At 37.5% G+C, this 15893-nt stretch overlaps 1 protein-coding gene across 3 annotated transcripts in view; it reads left to right on the top strand.

Moving 5' to 3' along the window:
- ZNF215 (zinc finger protein 215) overlaps positions 1-2721 on the top strand; it is a 33430-nt gene extending 30709 nt beyond the window's left edge. For all 3 annotated transcript variants that reach the window (XM_058688092.1, XM_058688093.1, XM_058688091.1), the window contains one exon: positions 600-2721. In XM_058688092.1, the coding sequence (XP_058544075.1) occupies positions 600-1507 (908 nt within the window). In that variant the 3' untranslated portion in view covers positions 1508-2721. The remainder of the gene's footprint in view (positions 1-599) is intronic.
- The last annotated feature ends 13172 nt before the right edge of the window (positions 2722-15893 follow it).

Here is a 15893-nt window from a genome sequence, read left to right on the forward strand (position 1 = left end):
AAAGGGTGGTTTCTCTGCTACCTTTGATTATAGTTTTTTTTTTTTTCCCTGCCTTTGTTAAATATGAGGAATAACTGCAGCTTGTATGGAAATAGAGACACTGACTGCAAGTTTGTTTTAGCTGGTTAAGGTGTGGAGCCTGTAAATGTAGATTGTTTTTAAAGATATGATTAAATTGGTGTTTCAGAAGGGTGTATTTATTATTGATGAACAGCATGGGTTAAAAGAGACAAAGACAAGATGCTAGGGAAAGGAAGACTATGTGTAATCCACACAGACTAGTTATGAACCAGTAACAATGTGAACTATGAAATGCTACCCTATCGCAGTTCATATGCTGATATTTGACCCAAGCTCTATGTATTCTCATTAATATACTTGAATAGCTCTTCTCATATTTTATGATCTTCTAACCTCCTTTTTAATACTTTTGTCCCTTTTATTTCTTCTGTATTTCTCCTTTTCTAATCTCACCTCACATTTCCATTCTGTATTTAAGACCCATAAAATCTGCATATTTCCTTATGTGGTTTAGCATCCCTTTCCTAATTAAACAATTTCCCTTCTGCTAGCTCATAGAATTTTTAATTTCTTTTTAGACAGAGAGGTAATTTCAGAAAACCAAGATTCAGTTACAAAGGAGAGAATTTCTGGAGAATCATCATCTCATGGAGAAATTATGAGAAGACTGACCAAAAGTGGACCCCCTTCTTCAGATGCTTGGATGAGTGATGATTGGCTATACAGGAGCCAGGAACACTGGGACATAAATTTGCCAGAAGAAGCTTTTGTTCACAAGACAGTCTGCACTGAGGAGGGAAACTTTGAAGGTAGTGAGAATAAGAAAAGCTTAGATGTTGAGTCAGTTAATTCAATTTTTGATATACAACAGGGAATTTCTATGAAAAAGGGGTTCTCAAAATGTGATAAGTTTAAAACTAACTTCAAATTTAATTTAGATTCAGTAGGTAAGCAACATTTAGAATATAATAGATGTGGAAATGCCTTGAGCCTGAGTATAGACATTCAGCACCCAGAAAGTCATACCTTAGTGAATTCCTATGAATGCTATCAATGTGGGAAAGCCTTCAGCCGGAGTTCATCCGTCATTCGACATCAGATCATTCACACAGGAGAGAAACCCTATAAATGTAGTGAGTGTGGGAGATTCTTCAACAGACGTACAAATCTTACTAAGCATCAAAAAATTCATACTGAAGCAAAGGTCTGTGAAGGCAATAAATGTGGAAAAGCTTTCAGTGAGAGTAAAAATAGTAATAAAAATTCAAGACTTTATTCTGGAGATAATCCCTACGAATGTGTTAACTGTGGAAAATCCTTCAGCCGGAGCTCCTCCCTTATTCGACATCAAATGATTCATACAGGAGAGAAACCATTCAAATGTAAGGAATGTGAGAAGACCTTCAATAGGAGTTCAAACCTTAAAAAACACCAAAAACTTCATACTCAAGAGAAGGAAGAAACCCAGGATTACCTACATCAATGAATTTATACTGGAGGGAATCCTGTGAATGTAGTAAATGCAATAAAACGTTTGTCAGGGATTATTCTTTAATTGATATGACAGAACTATATTAGAGGGAAATATTTTATTGGGCATATATCTGTCTGAGCTTTTCCAGTCTCCCAAAGGAAGCCACAGGGGTATGGAGTTTAAATATATCACCATAAAGTCTTTGCCTATCATGATTTTGATATCATGGCCATCATCATTTCTACTTCATAAATGGGACCTATGGCTTCCATATATTCACCTAATTTATTGAAGTAGGGAGGAGCCAAGCAATACCCTTAGAGTTGATATTTAATAAAACTCAAACTTTCAGTCCTTATGAGAAGGTCATGAGAAACCACGAGCTCACAAGAATATCGGAAGACTACTAACGAAGAACTGAACTCTGAATGACAGAGACCACAGTGACAGCAAATTACTCCATTCTTGATAATATCCTTGGCTGTCCTGGTGCTGAGTGGGACCTAGAATTGGTGGAGGGTTATCAACTGCCATGGGAAGTAGAGTAACAAATCTACATGTAGTCTTCAAGTCTGCATTTTTAAAAGTACTCTTTGGGATATAGGCTAGAGAGACATCCATAACCTTGGGTCTATCATTTATTCCAAACATTAAGAGGTCAGTAAGGTGTGTTAATGCTCTGTATTAAATAATACTCTGTATACTAGAACTTCCTCTATCTTCTGTAAGCTACTTCAGGATCCCAAACAGTGTTCAGCCAAGAGGCTTATCTTAATCTGCCTCAAAATGTTCATATTGGAGACATTCCCAATGAATGAATGGTGGCTTGTTAAAACTCATATCTTATTCAAAAACAGAAAAGGTATACTGGAGTGTGAACACTTATGATGAGTTAATGTGGAAATTATTCTGTGTTCACTTGTTTTATGATTTCAGGTCTTCAATCCCTTTTTTATTTGTGTATGTGTATGGTTTAAGATAGTGGTCCATTTTCTTTTTTGCATGTGGCTGTCCAGTTTTCCTAATATTGGTTATTGAAGAGACTGTCCTTTCCCCATTGTATATTCTTGGTTCCTTTGTGGTAAATTAATTGACCATACATATGTGTGGGTTTATTTCTAGGCACGCTGTTCTCTTCCATTGATCTGTGTGTCTGTGTTTATGCCAGTACCATACTGTTTTGGTTACTATAGCTTCATAATATAGTTTGAAATTAGGAAGTGTGATGCCTCCAGCTTTGTTCTTTCTCAAGTTTGCCTTGACTATTCAGGATCTTTTGTAGTTCCATACAAATTTTAGGATTTTTTTCTTTTTCTGTGAAAAATGCCATTGGAATTTTGAGAGGGGTTGCATTGAATCTTTATATTCTTTGGGTAATTTTAACAATATTAATTTTAACAATAATTCAGTCAATGAGCATGGAAGATCTTTGTGTTTGTGCCTTCTTCAGTTTCTTTAATCAATGAATGATAGTTTTCAGCGTATAGATCTTTCATCTCCTTGGTTAAACTTATCCACAGGTATTTTATCCTTTTCATGAAGTTGTAAATGGGATTTTGTTTTATTTATTTGTTTATTTTGAGAGAGAGTATGTGTACGGAGAGGGGCAGAGAGAGAAGGAGAGTGAGAGAATCCCAAGCAGGTTTCATGCTTATCGGAGAACCTGACATGGGACTTGAACCCAAGGACCATGAGATCATGACCTGATCTGAAATCAGGAGTCAGATGCTTAACCCACTGAACCACCCAGTGCCCTTTAAGTGAGGTTTTTGTCTTAATTTCTTTTTCTGATAGTTTATTATTAGTGTATAGAAGGCAACTGATTTTTTTTTTTTTAAGTGTAAATAAGATGTGTAAACTGTCCTCAGGGAAAAATACTGAGCTATATTAGATTGTAAGGATAGGACTAACAGCTCATGTTGTGCCATAGACTTGTATCACTGCTGTGAGAGAAATCTGTGCCGTGTGCCCAGGGAGTTCGTAGAAGACAAACATAGGACTCTTCTTTCAGCTTTTACAGTGAACACATTTCTGGCACCATGTACCTCACCATGTGCGGTCTGAAGTAGTCATCCATCTCTTTACAGGGCATTGATGCTTACCAGAAATCGTTCTGCTTCCCCCAACTGCAGTCCTTTCCATTTCCCACCCTATTTTAGACCCTTCCTGCTCTCCTCACCTTCTTAAATCCGCACACCCAGCTCCCGTACAATCAACTTGCTTCCATTGAAGAAGTTGGGTACCATCAGACAAAACCATCTCCACATCCTGCCATCAAGCCTTCAGAATGCAGTTCTCCGTAACCATGGAAGAACTATCCTTCCACACCATGTCCTCTAAATCCTGCCTTTTTCACTTTCTTAGAATAATCACTCCCACAATCACCTTTCCTTTTAGGTCTGTAAATTCAGCTTCTATATTTGGCATCTTCTCATCAGTAGTTAAAAATGCTTAAATCGGCATGCCTGGGTGGTTCAGTCAATTGAGTGTGCAGCTTTGGCTCAGGTCATGATCTCTCAGCCCATGAGTTCGAGCCCCACATCGAGCTGACAGCTCAGAGCCTGGAGCCTGCTTCAGATTCTATGTCTCCCTCTCTCTCTGCCCCTCCCCTGCTCACATTCTGTCTCTCTCTCAAAAATAAACATTAAAAAAAAAAAGATATACAAATGCTTAAATCACCTCTACCTTGAAAAACTAGAAAAGGAACACAGCAAAACAAAAACCTCTCTGCTCCACTACCCATAGCAATTACAGTTCTCTTTCGTCTCCATGCCAGCCACACTTCTAGGAAGTTTTGTCCATACTGGTTCACTGCCCACTGACTCCTCAACAACCTGCAATCTGGTCATAGTCCTCTTACCTTTAATGAAAGAGTGCTAACAAAGTAATCAACTGCTGCTTTTTTGGAACCGAGCATACTTTTCAGCCTTTATCTTCCCTCACTTTCATCTCCGTATGGTGTTTAACTCTATTAATGGCTCCCTTTTTCTTGAGGTACTTACTTCCCTTGGTTTTTATGTCATTACAGTATCCTGATTTTCCTTTCACATCTTTGACAGTAGTTCCTCCTTGGTATCTGACAATCTGTCCATGTGGTGTTGCTCTTCAGGGTTCTTGTCTTCAATTATTATCTCTTAATGGGGGATCTCAAGCCAAAATATCTTCCCCAGGTTCTAGACCTATAAGACATCTCCATATGGATGGCCCATAGGCCATTCAGCCTCAGGGCAGAGAATGGACCAGTTGTCCAGACTCAAAAACCTGCCCTGTCTCCCTGGGCCCATACTCCATAACCCATGAATTACTAAGGCATTCTGCTAGTTGTTATCCAATATATTTATTCACTTCACTTTCACTGCTACAGAATTTTAGCTGGACACACAGCCACCTAACTTTTTATATATTTATTTATGAACAGAAGTGATGTGTGTCACTTCCAGGTCTTGCGTTCAAACAGCTAGGCATCATTCTATTCTGAATCCTTTCCCTCTCCCTGCTGGCTGGAAACAAGGAAAACCGTAGTAACTGCACTGGACTACAAGTGGAAACCAGTGTTGACAATGGAATCCTGGGCCACCCATCTCCGTCCAGATTGTAAGAAATAAACTTCAGTCATATATAAGCTACTGGTTTTGTTTTGTTAGTTTCTTTTGCACCACAGGTTGCCCTGTACCTTAGTGAATATACTCACTAAATCTTTTAGACTCTTCCTTGTACCTATCTGCATACACACACACACACACACACACACACACACACACACACACACACACACACACACTGGTACTATATTTCTATTTCTGGTTACTGTCCTCTCCCTTATATTACTTCAACTGTGCTTCTGCCTTGAAAATTTGTAAAATGCAGGCAGAGGAGCTTTCTGAAATACAAATTTTGATTACATAAATGCTTAAACCTTTCAAAGACTCCCCATGAACTTTTAGGTGAAATCTAAACTCTGAAATGACTTATCTTGCCTTTCACGTTCTAATGTTCTTCTTGCACTGCACCCTTTGCACTCCATGTGTCAGTCATGCAATAGCTTTCAGCTTCCCATCTACTGCATATGTTTAGCTCTAGTATTTTCCATATGGTATTTCCTATTCATGGAGACCTCTTTATCCAGCTATTTTTCACTCCTTCAGGTTCAACTAAAGAGGTTTCTTCCTCTAGAAAGCCACCTCTGACAAGACTGAGAAGACTTGAAAATCTGTGTGCTAAATTCGACATACTTACATGTTTATACCATTACAGTAATCCTCTCACAATTATTTTAGACTGTACCCCTTACTACTTAGTGTGGTTTGGAGGGAGGTAAGTATTCCATAAAAAGTATTATACTTGCCAGCAACAAATAGTAGTACTGAGTAAGTAGGAAATAGACCTGACCACTTATTTTTTACATCTCATTGTAAAATGATGAAGACGCTTTTAAATGAATACTAAGGATCCCACTATAACATCAGTACTTTTTTCAAGTTTCTGTATTTCTTTTAATAAAAAAATACTTCTATTGTTCACCCTGAACTAGGATTGAATTTGATTAGAGGCCTTTACTGGGCTCTATTTGCTATCATCTTCATAGATGTGAGCTTTGAATTTAGTAATTTGCCAGTACTAGTTCTGCTCTATCAATATTCACCAAGTACTTGATATCCAAGTTGTTTTCTCTTGCTCTCATTACTTCATTTTGATGTTGTAATGGCTGAAATTTAAAAGAAAGATCCACAATTGCCATAGACATTATGTGCCACCCTAGCAAGTGAGGAAAATCATAAGAGATTACAGAATTTTCCTTTATATCTTCATTGAGGCAAAATGGTAACATCTCAGCGGGTTTGACTTCTGAACGAAAATGTGTAAGAGGGGGAGCAGAGGGAGGAGAATGTAGGGACAGCCCCATTTGTAGTCTTGAGAGATCACTTCTCTAGGAGAGACACTATAAAGTGGTCTGAACTCCCACCCCTTTGAGGGGATAGATGGATTCCAAACCCGTCCATCATTCCCAGAATTTGTTCTGAGCTCACGTTGGAAGTTCTGACTGAGACCTAATGTGTACTAAGTGTGTCTACAATTCATAGCTTCAGCCTATCAACAAAAACAAGAAATCAAGCCTAAACCTCTGAGGCTTGCCCTGGAAGCACCTCCAGTGTGAGAGGGCAAGGCAGGCTGGGAGGCTCCAAGGGCCAGCCCACTATAGAAACAGTACTGGACTCTATTCCTAAGGCACTCTTAAACGAAAATAGCCTTGAGGTTTTATCCCAGCCGGAAGTCACTGCCCCCGTGGGGCCTTGGTGGGGCAGGGAGACCAGAAGTGTAGACTCATCCGTCCTCTTGCTTGAGCGCGGTGGGATTCTGCCCACTAGGTCGTTTTTCCTCTGCATCCAAGTTGGCTTTGTGGTCCTGGAAACCACAAGCTTTCCTCCGAAAATTGGGTAACCCTTCTGACTTCTGGGCTTCTCTTCTCTTACACTTGTAATTAGAAGTGTACCATGACCTCTAGTCCGCAGCGCCATGAAAACCGTTGCCATTTGATGTCTGAAGACTTTGTGAGGTTTCCAGCTGGACCTCTCCACTTGGGGTGGACATTTTAGAGCCAGGAATTCCCCTGACTATAGTGTGCACTTAATAGGACCTTTCTTGAAGTGATTGTGAAATTAAAATGATATCAAACTGTTAAGATTTCACAGAATGAGTGTGCTGTGAAAGTTATACTTTATTATATGGTATGCACTATTCTAGAGATAAAAGTTCATTAGGCGGCTTTAAGACTCTTACTTCGATCTCTGTAATTTACAGCTAAGGATACTTAAACTCAGAGAAAACAAATGATTATCTGAATGCCATGGCATCAATAAAAGACCCTAGGTTAAACACAGAGTCCTTCAAATCTTTCAGCCACTGTGCGTTTTTCAAAAAAAATGTTAAAGTTCTAATTCATTTGGAATTTAATGTTTAGTGGAAGACACCTGTACACTTGACTCATAGTGGTCTGTATTCTAAGTTCTAGAACCTGCGAAGATGAACAAAAACACATTACCATTTGGAGTGGATTGCAAATGGTGTTACCATTTGGAGTGGATTGCATATTTTTTCAGCCATGTGCATAGCCTAGTACAATATTCAGTAGGTATTAAGATTTAATTAATTTGGTAGGCATTTCTAGCAGATCTGCCTGACTCTGATAGTTGGCCTGATGATAGTCTGCATGACTCCCAGTTCACACTGATCCAATGATTATAAATTTGGCATTAGGTAGAAATATATCTTGTTTTCATAGTAACTGATGTGAGCTCAGGCTAACTGATGTGAGCTCTTAACCACCAGGCTGTACTAATTCCTAAGAGTCCATATTTTGCTCACTCCGCTTGAAACACTTACCCAACTCCCTTCCCCTAACTCCTCCCCAGGTTATTTCAATTTATTCAATCTAAGATTAGAATCACACCCTAACTCCTCCCTAAGGTTGGGCTTGACTAGTCCCATGGCACAATTTGAGCTTTATATTATCCAGATGAAAAAATCCCTACATCTTGAGGAGTAGCTCAAACTCCAACATGAAATCATTTATCTAGACAGAATAATTTCACTCTTCTAAAACACTGTGCTCAACTACAAGTTTTTACAACCAATTCCTCCTGTCTAAACTATTTTGGCCTGCTTTTTACGTATTAAAATGCTATCTGAAGCCCAATTTTGAAACTACTTTCTGACATATTCATCATATTCAAATTATATCCAAAATTTATTTCTCTCACTTCTGTTAACACTGGGTTAACACTTCTCTCTTGTAGACATTACTGCAATACCTCCTTGGAATCCTTGCTTTGGCTCCAGCCCCTCCCTTCAGTCAATTCTTAGAACCTTCAGAATGACCCTGTTAAAATGTAAAGTTAAATCATGTCCTGTAAAACCCTCCAGTGGCTTTTCACACTATCTTTAGCCTTATTTTTTTAATGAGTATGTTTTCCAGATTTACTCTGGTGAGCACACTAAGGGAAAAATGAAAACAATTAAAAAAGGAAATTGGCTTGGGGCACCTGGGTGGCTCAGTTAGTTAAGCATCAGACTCGGTTTCAGCTCAGGTCATGATCTCACTATGATTTAGAGCCACACATCTGGGCTCTGCGCTGCCAGTGTGAAGCCTGTTTGGGATTCTCTCTCTCCTCCCTCTCCCTCTGCCCTCCCCCTCTCATGTACTCGCGCGTGCTCTCTCTCTGAAAATAAAGAAACATAAAAGGGGGCGCCTGGGTGGCTCAGTCAGTGAAGTGTTGGACTCAGTTTTGGCTTGAGTCGTGATCTCAAAGTTTTGTGGGTTTGAGCCCTGCCTCGGGCTCTGTGTGAGTGACACAGAGCCTGCCTGGGATTCTCTCTCTCTCTGCCCCTTCCCTGCTCATGGGGTCTCTCTTTCTCAAAATAAATAAAACTTATATAAAATAAAAAACTGCTTCCTACTGTCAAAACTCATTGACTAAATGGTCTTGTGACCTCTGTTCTTACTCATTCTCTTCTTACTCTAACAACATAGCCAATCTCCACACTGTTGTTAAAGTCATCTTTTCAAAATGATAGTGTTGCACCTTTGTTTAAGATTCTGTAATGTTTCTGGGGTGCCTAGGTTTCTCAGTTGAGCATTGGTTTTGGCTTAGGTCATGATCTCACAGTCATGGGATCAAGCCCTGCATTTGGCTCCATGCTGAGTGTGAAGCCTGCTTGGGATTTTCTCTCTCCCTCTCTCTCTGCCCCTCTGTTCACTTTCTCTCGAAATAAATAAATAAACATTTTTTTTTAGAAAAAGATTCTTTAGTATCTCTTCATGACCAACAGAAATTTTTTTAGCTTGACACAGGAAGTCCTTCATGATCTGGCCATTCTCTAACCTCTCCTTTCACTTTTACACTTAATACACCAACAGTGTTAGGCTACTTGTAGCTGACTGTCTACATCATGTAATTTAATTATTTCGTTTCTTTGCACAAATTATACTTCTGTGACCTATAGTTTAATCCAATAATTGAATATAGAAACTTATAAAAATTGACAAAAATAATCAAAAACGTCATACATGATGACATTTATGGCAGTTAAATTCATGATATAAAAATGAAAAGTCCAGGGGCACCTAGCTGGTTCAGTTGGTGGAGCACGTGGCTCTTGATCTTGGGGTTGTGGGTTTGAGCCCCACACTGGGTGTAGAGATTACTTAAAAATGGAATCTTTAAAAAAAAATTCCAAATCCCTGATAATATAATTGAGCGTTATGATACAGTAATACAATGGAATATCATGCAACCATTGACATTTTAAATGTTATATGTAAAAATGCCATTTTTTTTTAAGTTTTTTTTTTTTAACGTTTTTTTATTTTTGGGACAGAGAGAGGCAGAGCATGAACAGGGGAGGGGCAGAGAGAGAGGGAGACACAGAATCTGAAACAGGCTCCAGGCTCTGAGCCATCAGCCAGAGCCTGACGCGGGGCTCGAACTCACAGACTGCGAGATCATGACCTGAGCTGAAGTCGGATGCCCAACCGACTGAGCCACCCAGGCGCCCTAAAAATGCCATTTTTATTTACGAAGACACCAATAAAAATATTTAAAAAATACAGAAAAGTATGAAGAACATAAAGATAGCCACAATCCATCCTACCCACTATAACATTTTGGTATATATCCAATTTTTCCCCATGGGAATATGTGTATAAACATAGATAGATAGATAGATAGATAGATAGATAGATAGATAGATAGATAGAAAGAAAGAATCTTACCCCATATATAGTTCTATATCTTATACTTTCAGTTAACACCATAAGTATATCATCATTACAAGATTCTTGGAAAATATAAGTTTTACTGGCTGCATAACATTACACATATAGATGCATCATAATTTATTCAACTTTTCCCCTATTTTGGGGGGGAGGGCAATAAAAAATACTGCAATAAATATCTTGAACAATAAATATCTTTGTGTTCTAATGTAATTCAGGATGCTTGGCTCAGACCCACCACTTTCTGGGGAAAACTTTTGGAACATCAGCCCTTCAAGGCCATGTTTTATGCCTTATTATCCATCCCTGGGCATGTCTGAAGGGACCAGAGTGAACATCTGACAACAAAGCTGGCCAATCCAAAGCCTTTCCAGTAGCCTATGGTTTAGCCTGCCGCAAAGGCTTGTGTAGAGGTAGTAATGAAAAGTCAGCCAATCATCTTCTCCCACTCAGAAATCTGAATGGGGAGACCCAGAAGGAAGTTTACAAGTTAGTGGTTGGCAATGGAATTAAAAAATACATATTCATGGATGTGGTGGCAATTATAGACCTGCAAAGAGTAGGTCAGTGCATAGACAGTAGAGAGGCTACCCAAAAAGAAACACGGTTTTGAAACAGTGGCTTTGTCTAATGGCCACTAATTCTAGAGCAAATTCCCATATGAAAGCTTCTGTCCTTGGATTTTTTTCTGTGAGATTTTAAAACATGTTTGTTCTATAGCTCTATTTTTTGAATTAGATAAATGAAGTGGGTCTCTTCTTTGGAAATAGAAATGCTTTAATAATGTGTAATCTATTTCCAAAAAATATATGCCTAGACATGAAATCACTGAAGGAAAGGATATCAACAATTTTAAGGCTTATGATTAGCCAAATAGCTTTTCCAAAGTCTATCAATTTACCTTCGTCGTAAGTAGTAAGTATCCATCACTCTGTACTCTCACTGAAAATAGCTATTATAATTGTTAATAAAAGTGGCATTTCATTGCTTTAATCTGATGTCCTTTGCCAATCTTTAGTAGGTAGGTATCTATCTTCCTTATTAGTTTATAAAAGTTCTTAACTGTCCTAATCATGAAAAATATTTTTCCTACTTTCTGATTTCAGTGTTTTTCACCTACAGTTTAAAAAACTTTTGTGGCCAAATTCCTAGGTATATTTTCTAATTCTCAGAAAATACGTATGTGTTGTGCATGTTTTCAACCATAAAAAAAACCCACTTTGGTGCATTTTAAACATTTTATTTTAAAGAAGTACAATCCTCTTTAAAAAGAAATGCTAATCTTGAATATGAATCAGATAAAGATGGGGTTGAATCTGTAGTTCGTTTCTGATAAACCAGCTTTCATGAAACCACATGGAGGTTCGTGGAATCCAGCCTGAAAATTTGTGCTTTAATATATATTAGATTAATATATATACGATGTAGGTCATGAGATGAAAGCCTAATTTTATTTTTCACCAAAAAGTTAAATAATTTTCTCAGCGCCCTTTACTGAATAATCCTTCTCCTATTCATAGATCTTTATAATATATATGTAAAGTATATATGCATATATACTAAATATGTTACATATACATATGTAATCCATATACTTCTCTGTTTCTAAGTGATTTACTGACAGCACTCTGAACATTTTTTTTCAAGTGTACAATAAAATTCTCCATTATTTTAACTTCAATATATTTTAGGGCAATCTCATTAATCTTAAATTATCTTTGCTTTTGTCCAATGTCTGTTTTTCTTAAAAGACTATATTTTTTTAAAATTTCAAATCTCATTGGGATTTTGGTGAAATTTGCAATAAAGCTATAGATTAAGAATATTTCCTCTTAAAAAAATCATAAGACTTCTCTTTTATTTTCTTGTTTTCATTGAATTATTTGTTCTTTTTTAGAAAGAAATTTTAGTGTTACTACAAGCCATATTTTTTCCACCCATTATATTTTCTGATTATAGCAAGAGCTCAGGAAACTATTGGTTTTTGTGTTTTTACTCACTTTATGGATTTAGTTATTTTTATTAATTAAAAAAAAACATATTGTAGGCACTCCCTTATATTTGCCTAATAAACCCTTGCCTATTTTATATCAATAAAATTAACCAGTAAATCAATATTGAACAATCAATAATGGGTACTTACTGATCAATATAATTTTGCTTTAATTTTTTTCTGTCTTTTGCCAATGGGGACTGAATACTGTTTTTATTTTCTCCTCTGTTTTGAAAGGTATATGTGCTTTAGTTCTGTTAGTTGCAATTCCTAACTTTGTAAAATATATATATATTTTACTCTCATTTCTCCAGTTGTTAAGAAGATGTAGGGTCCCTGCTATTTAAGATCAGAAATGTAGCACACTTTCTTTTGCTATTCTTACCCCCACAGGGTTGTGGATTTCCAAATAAAAACAGGATGCCTCATTAAATTTGAATTTCATAAGCAAATAATTTCTTAGTGCAAGTCCTGTGCAATATTTGGGATATATTATATTAAAAAATTCATTGTATATCTGAAATCTAAATTGAGTGTTCTGTATTTTATCTGACAACCCAACTCTCCCAATGAGGCATTTATATATAAACTGTTAAAGATTTTCTTGCACAGCTATTTAAAATCTTTGACATTTTGTAAACGAATTAACAATTCTGACTTAACTGCATACTTAACTGATTTTAGTACTCATTACCAGTTTTATGGCATAATCTCCACATTCTTGACCTCTCTTTAAGAAATGAACACGTATGATGTTTTCTGTTTTCTTATTTAATTTGTTACCTGCACAATTTGGACAATAAAGACAATTTGGTTGATTTAAAAAATAGGTGATAACAAGGTTTTTTTTTAATATCACAATTCTGAAGATGTCTTTCCAGTCTTTTGACATTTACTGGTAAAGAGTTCTTTATCCATTCTCTCTTTTCACTGGCTTTGTAGATGACCAGAATTTTTCTTTCTGCATGATTGCAATTCTTTTTTCCCTAAGCTGTTTCTAAGCATGCTTTTTATATTGGTTTTGCCTAAAATCTAGTGAGTATATATACTTTTAGCTCAGGTAAAATGTCTTCATTTCTGTGATCAATGATTATGTTCCATGTTCTTTTATCTTTCTTAGAAACACCTTTATTGTGATTGGGATCAGTTTCTTTGTCTTTCAACATCACTCCTCATCAGGGAAATACAAATCAAAACCTCACTGAGATATCACCTCACTCCAGTCAGAGTGGCTAAAATGAGCAAATCAGGAGAGTATAAATGCTGGAGAGGATGTGGAGAAACAGGAACCCTCTTGCACTATTGGTGGGAATGCCAACTGGTGCAGCTGCTCTGGAAAACAGTGTGCAGGTTCCTCAAAAAATTAAAAATAGATCTACCCTAGCAATAGCACTGCTAGGAATTTACCCAAGGGATACAGGAGTGCTGATGCAGAGGGGCACTTGTACCCCAATGTTTATAGCAGCACTTTCAACAATAGCCAAATTATGGAAAGAGCCTAAATGTCCATCAACTGATGAATGGATAAAGAAGTTGTGGTTTATATATACAATGGAATGCTACTTGGCAATGAGAAAGAATGAAATATAGCCTTTTGTAGCAACGTGGATGGAACTGGAGAGTGTTATGCTAAGTGAAATAAGTCATACAGAGAAAGACAGATACCATATGTTTTCACTCTTATGTGGATCCTGAGAAACTTAACAGAAGACCATGGGGGAGGGGAAGGGAAAAAAAAAAAAGTTAGGGAGGGAGCCAAACCATAAGGAAATCTTAAAAACAGAATTAACTGAGGGTTGATGAGGGGTGGGAGGGAGGGGAAAGTGGGTGATGGGCATTGAGGAGGGCACCTGTTGGGATGAGCACCGGGTGTTGTATGGAAACCAGTTTGACAATAAATTTCATATTAAAAAAAAAGCACCTTTAATTCCTACATTGAATCTCCATTCTTTCCACTTCATATCTGTCTTTTCTCATTATTCCCATCTCACTATCCTTTTTGTATACATTGAAAATCATCTCAAATTTATTCATTATTTAGGGGCATCTGGGTGGCTCAGTCGGTTAGGCGTCCAACTTCTGCTCAGGTCTGATCTCATGGTCCGTGAGTCTAAAACCCATGTCGGGCTCTGTACTGATAGCTCAGAGCCTGCTTTGGATTCTGTGTCTCCCTCTCTCTGCCCCTCCCCCACTTGCACTCTGTCAAAAATAAAAATATTAAGAAAAAATTTTAATTTATTCATTATTTGATATTCTGCAGTGCTAATTCAAATTGCTCCTTACTGCCTTTCACTTTGATCCATTTTAAATTTCCCTGTAGTCCTTTGTTTTCTTTTTATTTTAGAGGCTCTTCTCTACTTAGGGATTTCTGCTCTAGTTTTACTGATTACAGGTTTTCTCTCATGCTACTCAGGACACCAATTGTTTTGACAATTTCTCCAGGAGACTGCAATAGCTGATTTTCAGGGCTATCGATTTTTAACTCTTCACAATGGTTTTATTTCTTTGGTACTGCAATTCCTGTTATTTCCCCGAACAGGTCCCCTTAATTTAGTTTCTCTTGGGCAGTGATATCTAAACACGTTTATATTATGAGTAGTTAGGACTTGTGTATTCCTACTGACTACTCCATTTTATAATGGCCAAATTCTCTCGTCTTACATCATTAGCTTATTCAGTTTTGCACATAGCTCTGAGTTCAGTTCTGCTTCCAGCAGCGATTTCTCTATTACCACTTTGTTCTACTGAGATTAAATCAGAGTCTACTGCTTAAATCTCTAATTCTGAACAGATCTGAACAGATCTAGCATTCTGTCCAGCATAGCTGAACAGATCTAGCTAGCATTTTTTATCTAGCATAAAAAAATTTTTAAAAATTTTTTAATGTTTATTTCTGAGACAGAGACAGAGCATGAGTGGGGGAGGGGCAGAGAGAGAGGGAGACACAGAATCAGAAGCAGGCTCCAGGCTCCAAGCTGTCAGCACAGAGCCAGATGTGGGGCTCAAACTCACAGACCACCAGATCATAACCTGAGCCGAAGCTGGACGCTCAACCGACTGAGCCACCCAGGTGCCCCATCTAGCATTCACTTCTATCAGCTTTTATCAACATCTTTCACCCCTTATTTAGACACATTAAATTTTGCATTTCTTGTTACGTGGTGTCTGAACCTATGAATAAATGTGGAAACCTGGGGAGAGGGATACCTGGGAAGGGGGACGTGTGAGAGTGCACCTCAAATGCAGCACAGCACCCCTATAACAAAAGAATGGTTCCTGGCTTTTCTGAGTGACAGAGATAACATCTCTAAGACATCCTATCTCAGATAAAGGGTCATGCAATGTTTTCTTACCTTATGTCATAAGCAACTGAATTGTACTGGCCCTGTAGTTAATGCTTCTACATTTGAGCAATAGGTTATCTACCAGTTAAGTTTCAAGTTTTGTGTTTTTTTCCTGTGGTTTCCTAGGGACTTTACAGGGAGTCAAGATGCTGTTTCATAGCTAGCTAGCCAATTTCCATTCAAACCAAAGTGTAAGTAAATGTTTTGAAGTCAGTGAAAATACAAAGTTAAATATACAGTATGATTTCATGCACATAAAAATGTACAAAAAAAGACTAGAAAGGATGC

Source organism: Neofelis nebulosa, chromosome 10 (genome assembly GCF_028018385.1).
Source record: "Neofelis nebulosa isolate mNeoNeb1 chromosome 10, mNeoNeb1.pri, whole genome shotgun sequence".
Classification (NCBI taxonomy): Eukaryota; Metazoa; Chordata; class Mammalia; order Carnivora; family Felidae; genus Neofelis; species Neofelis nebulosa.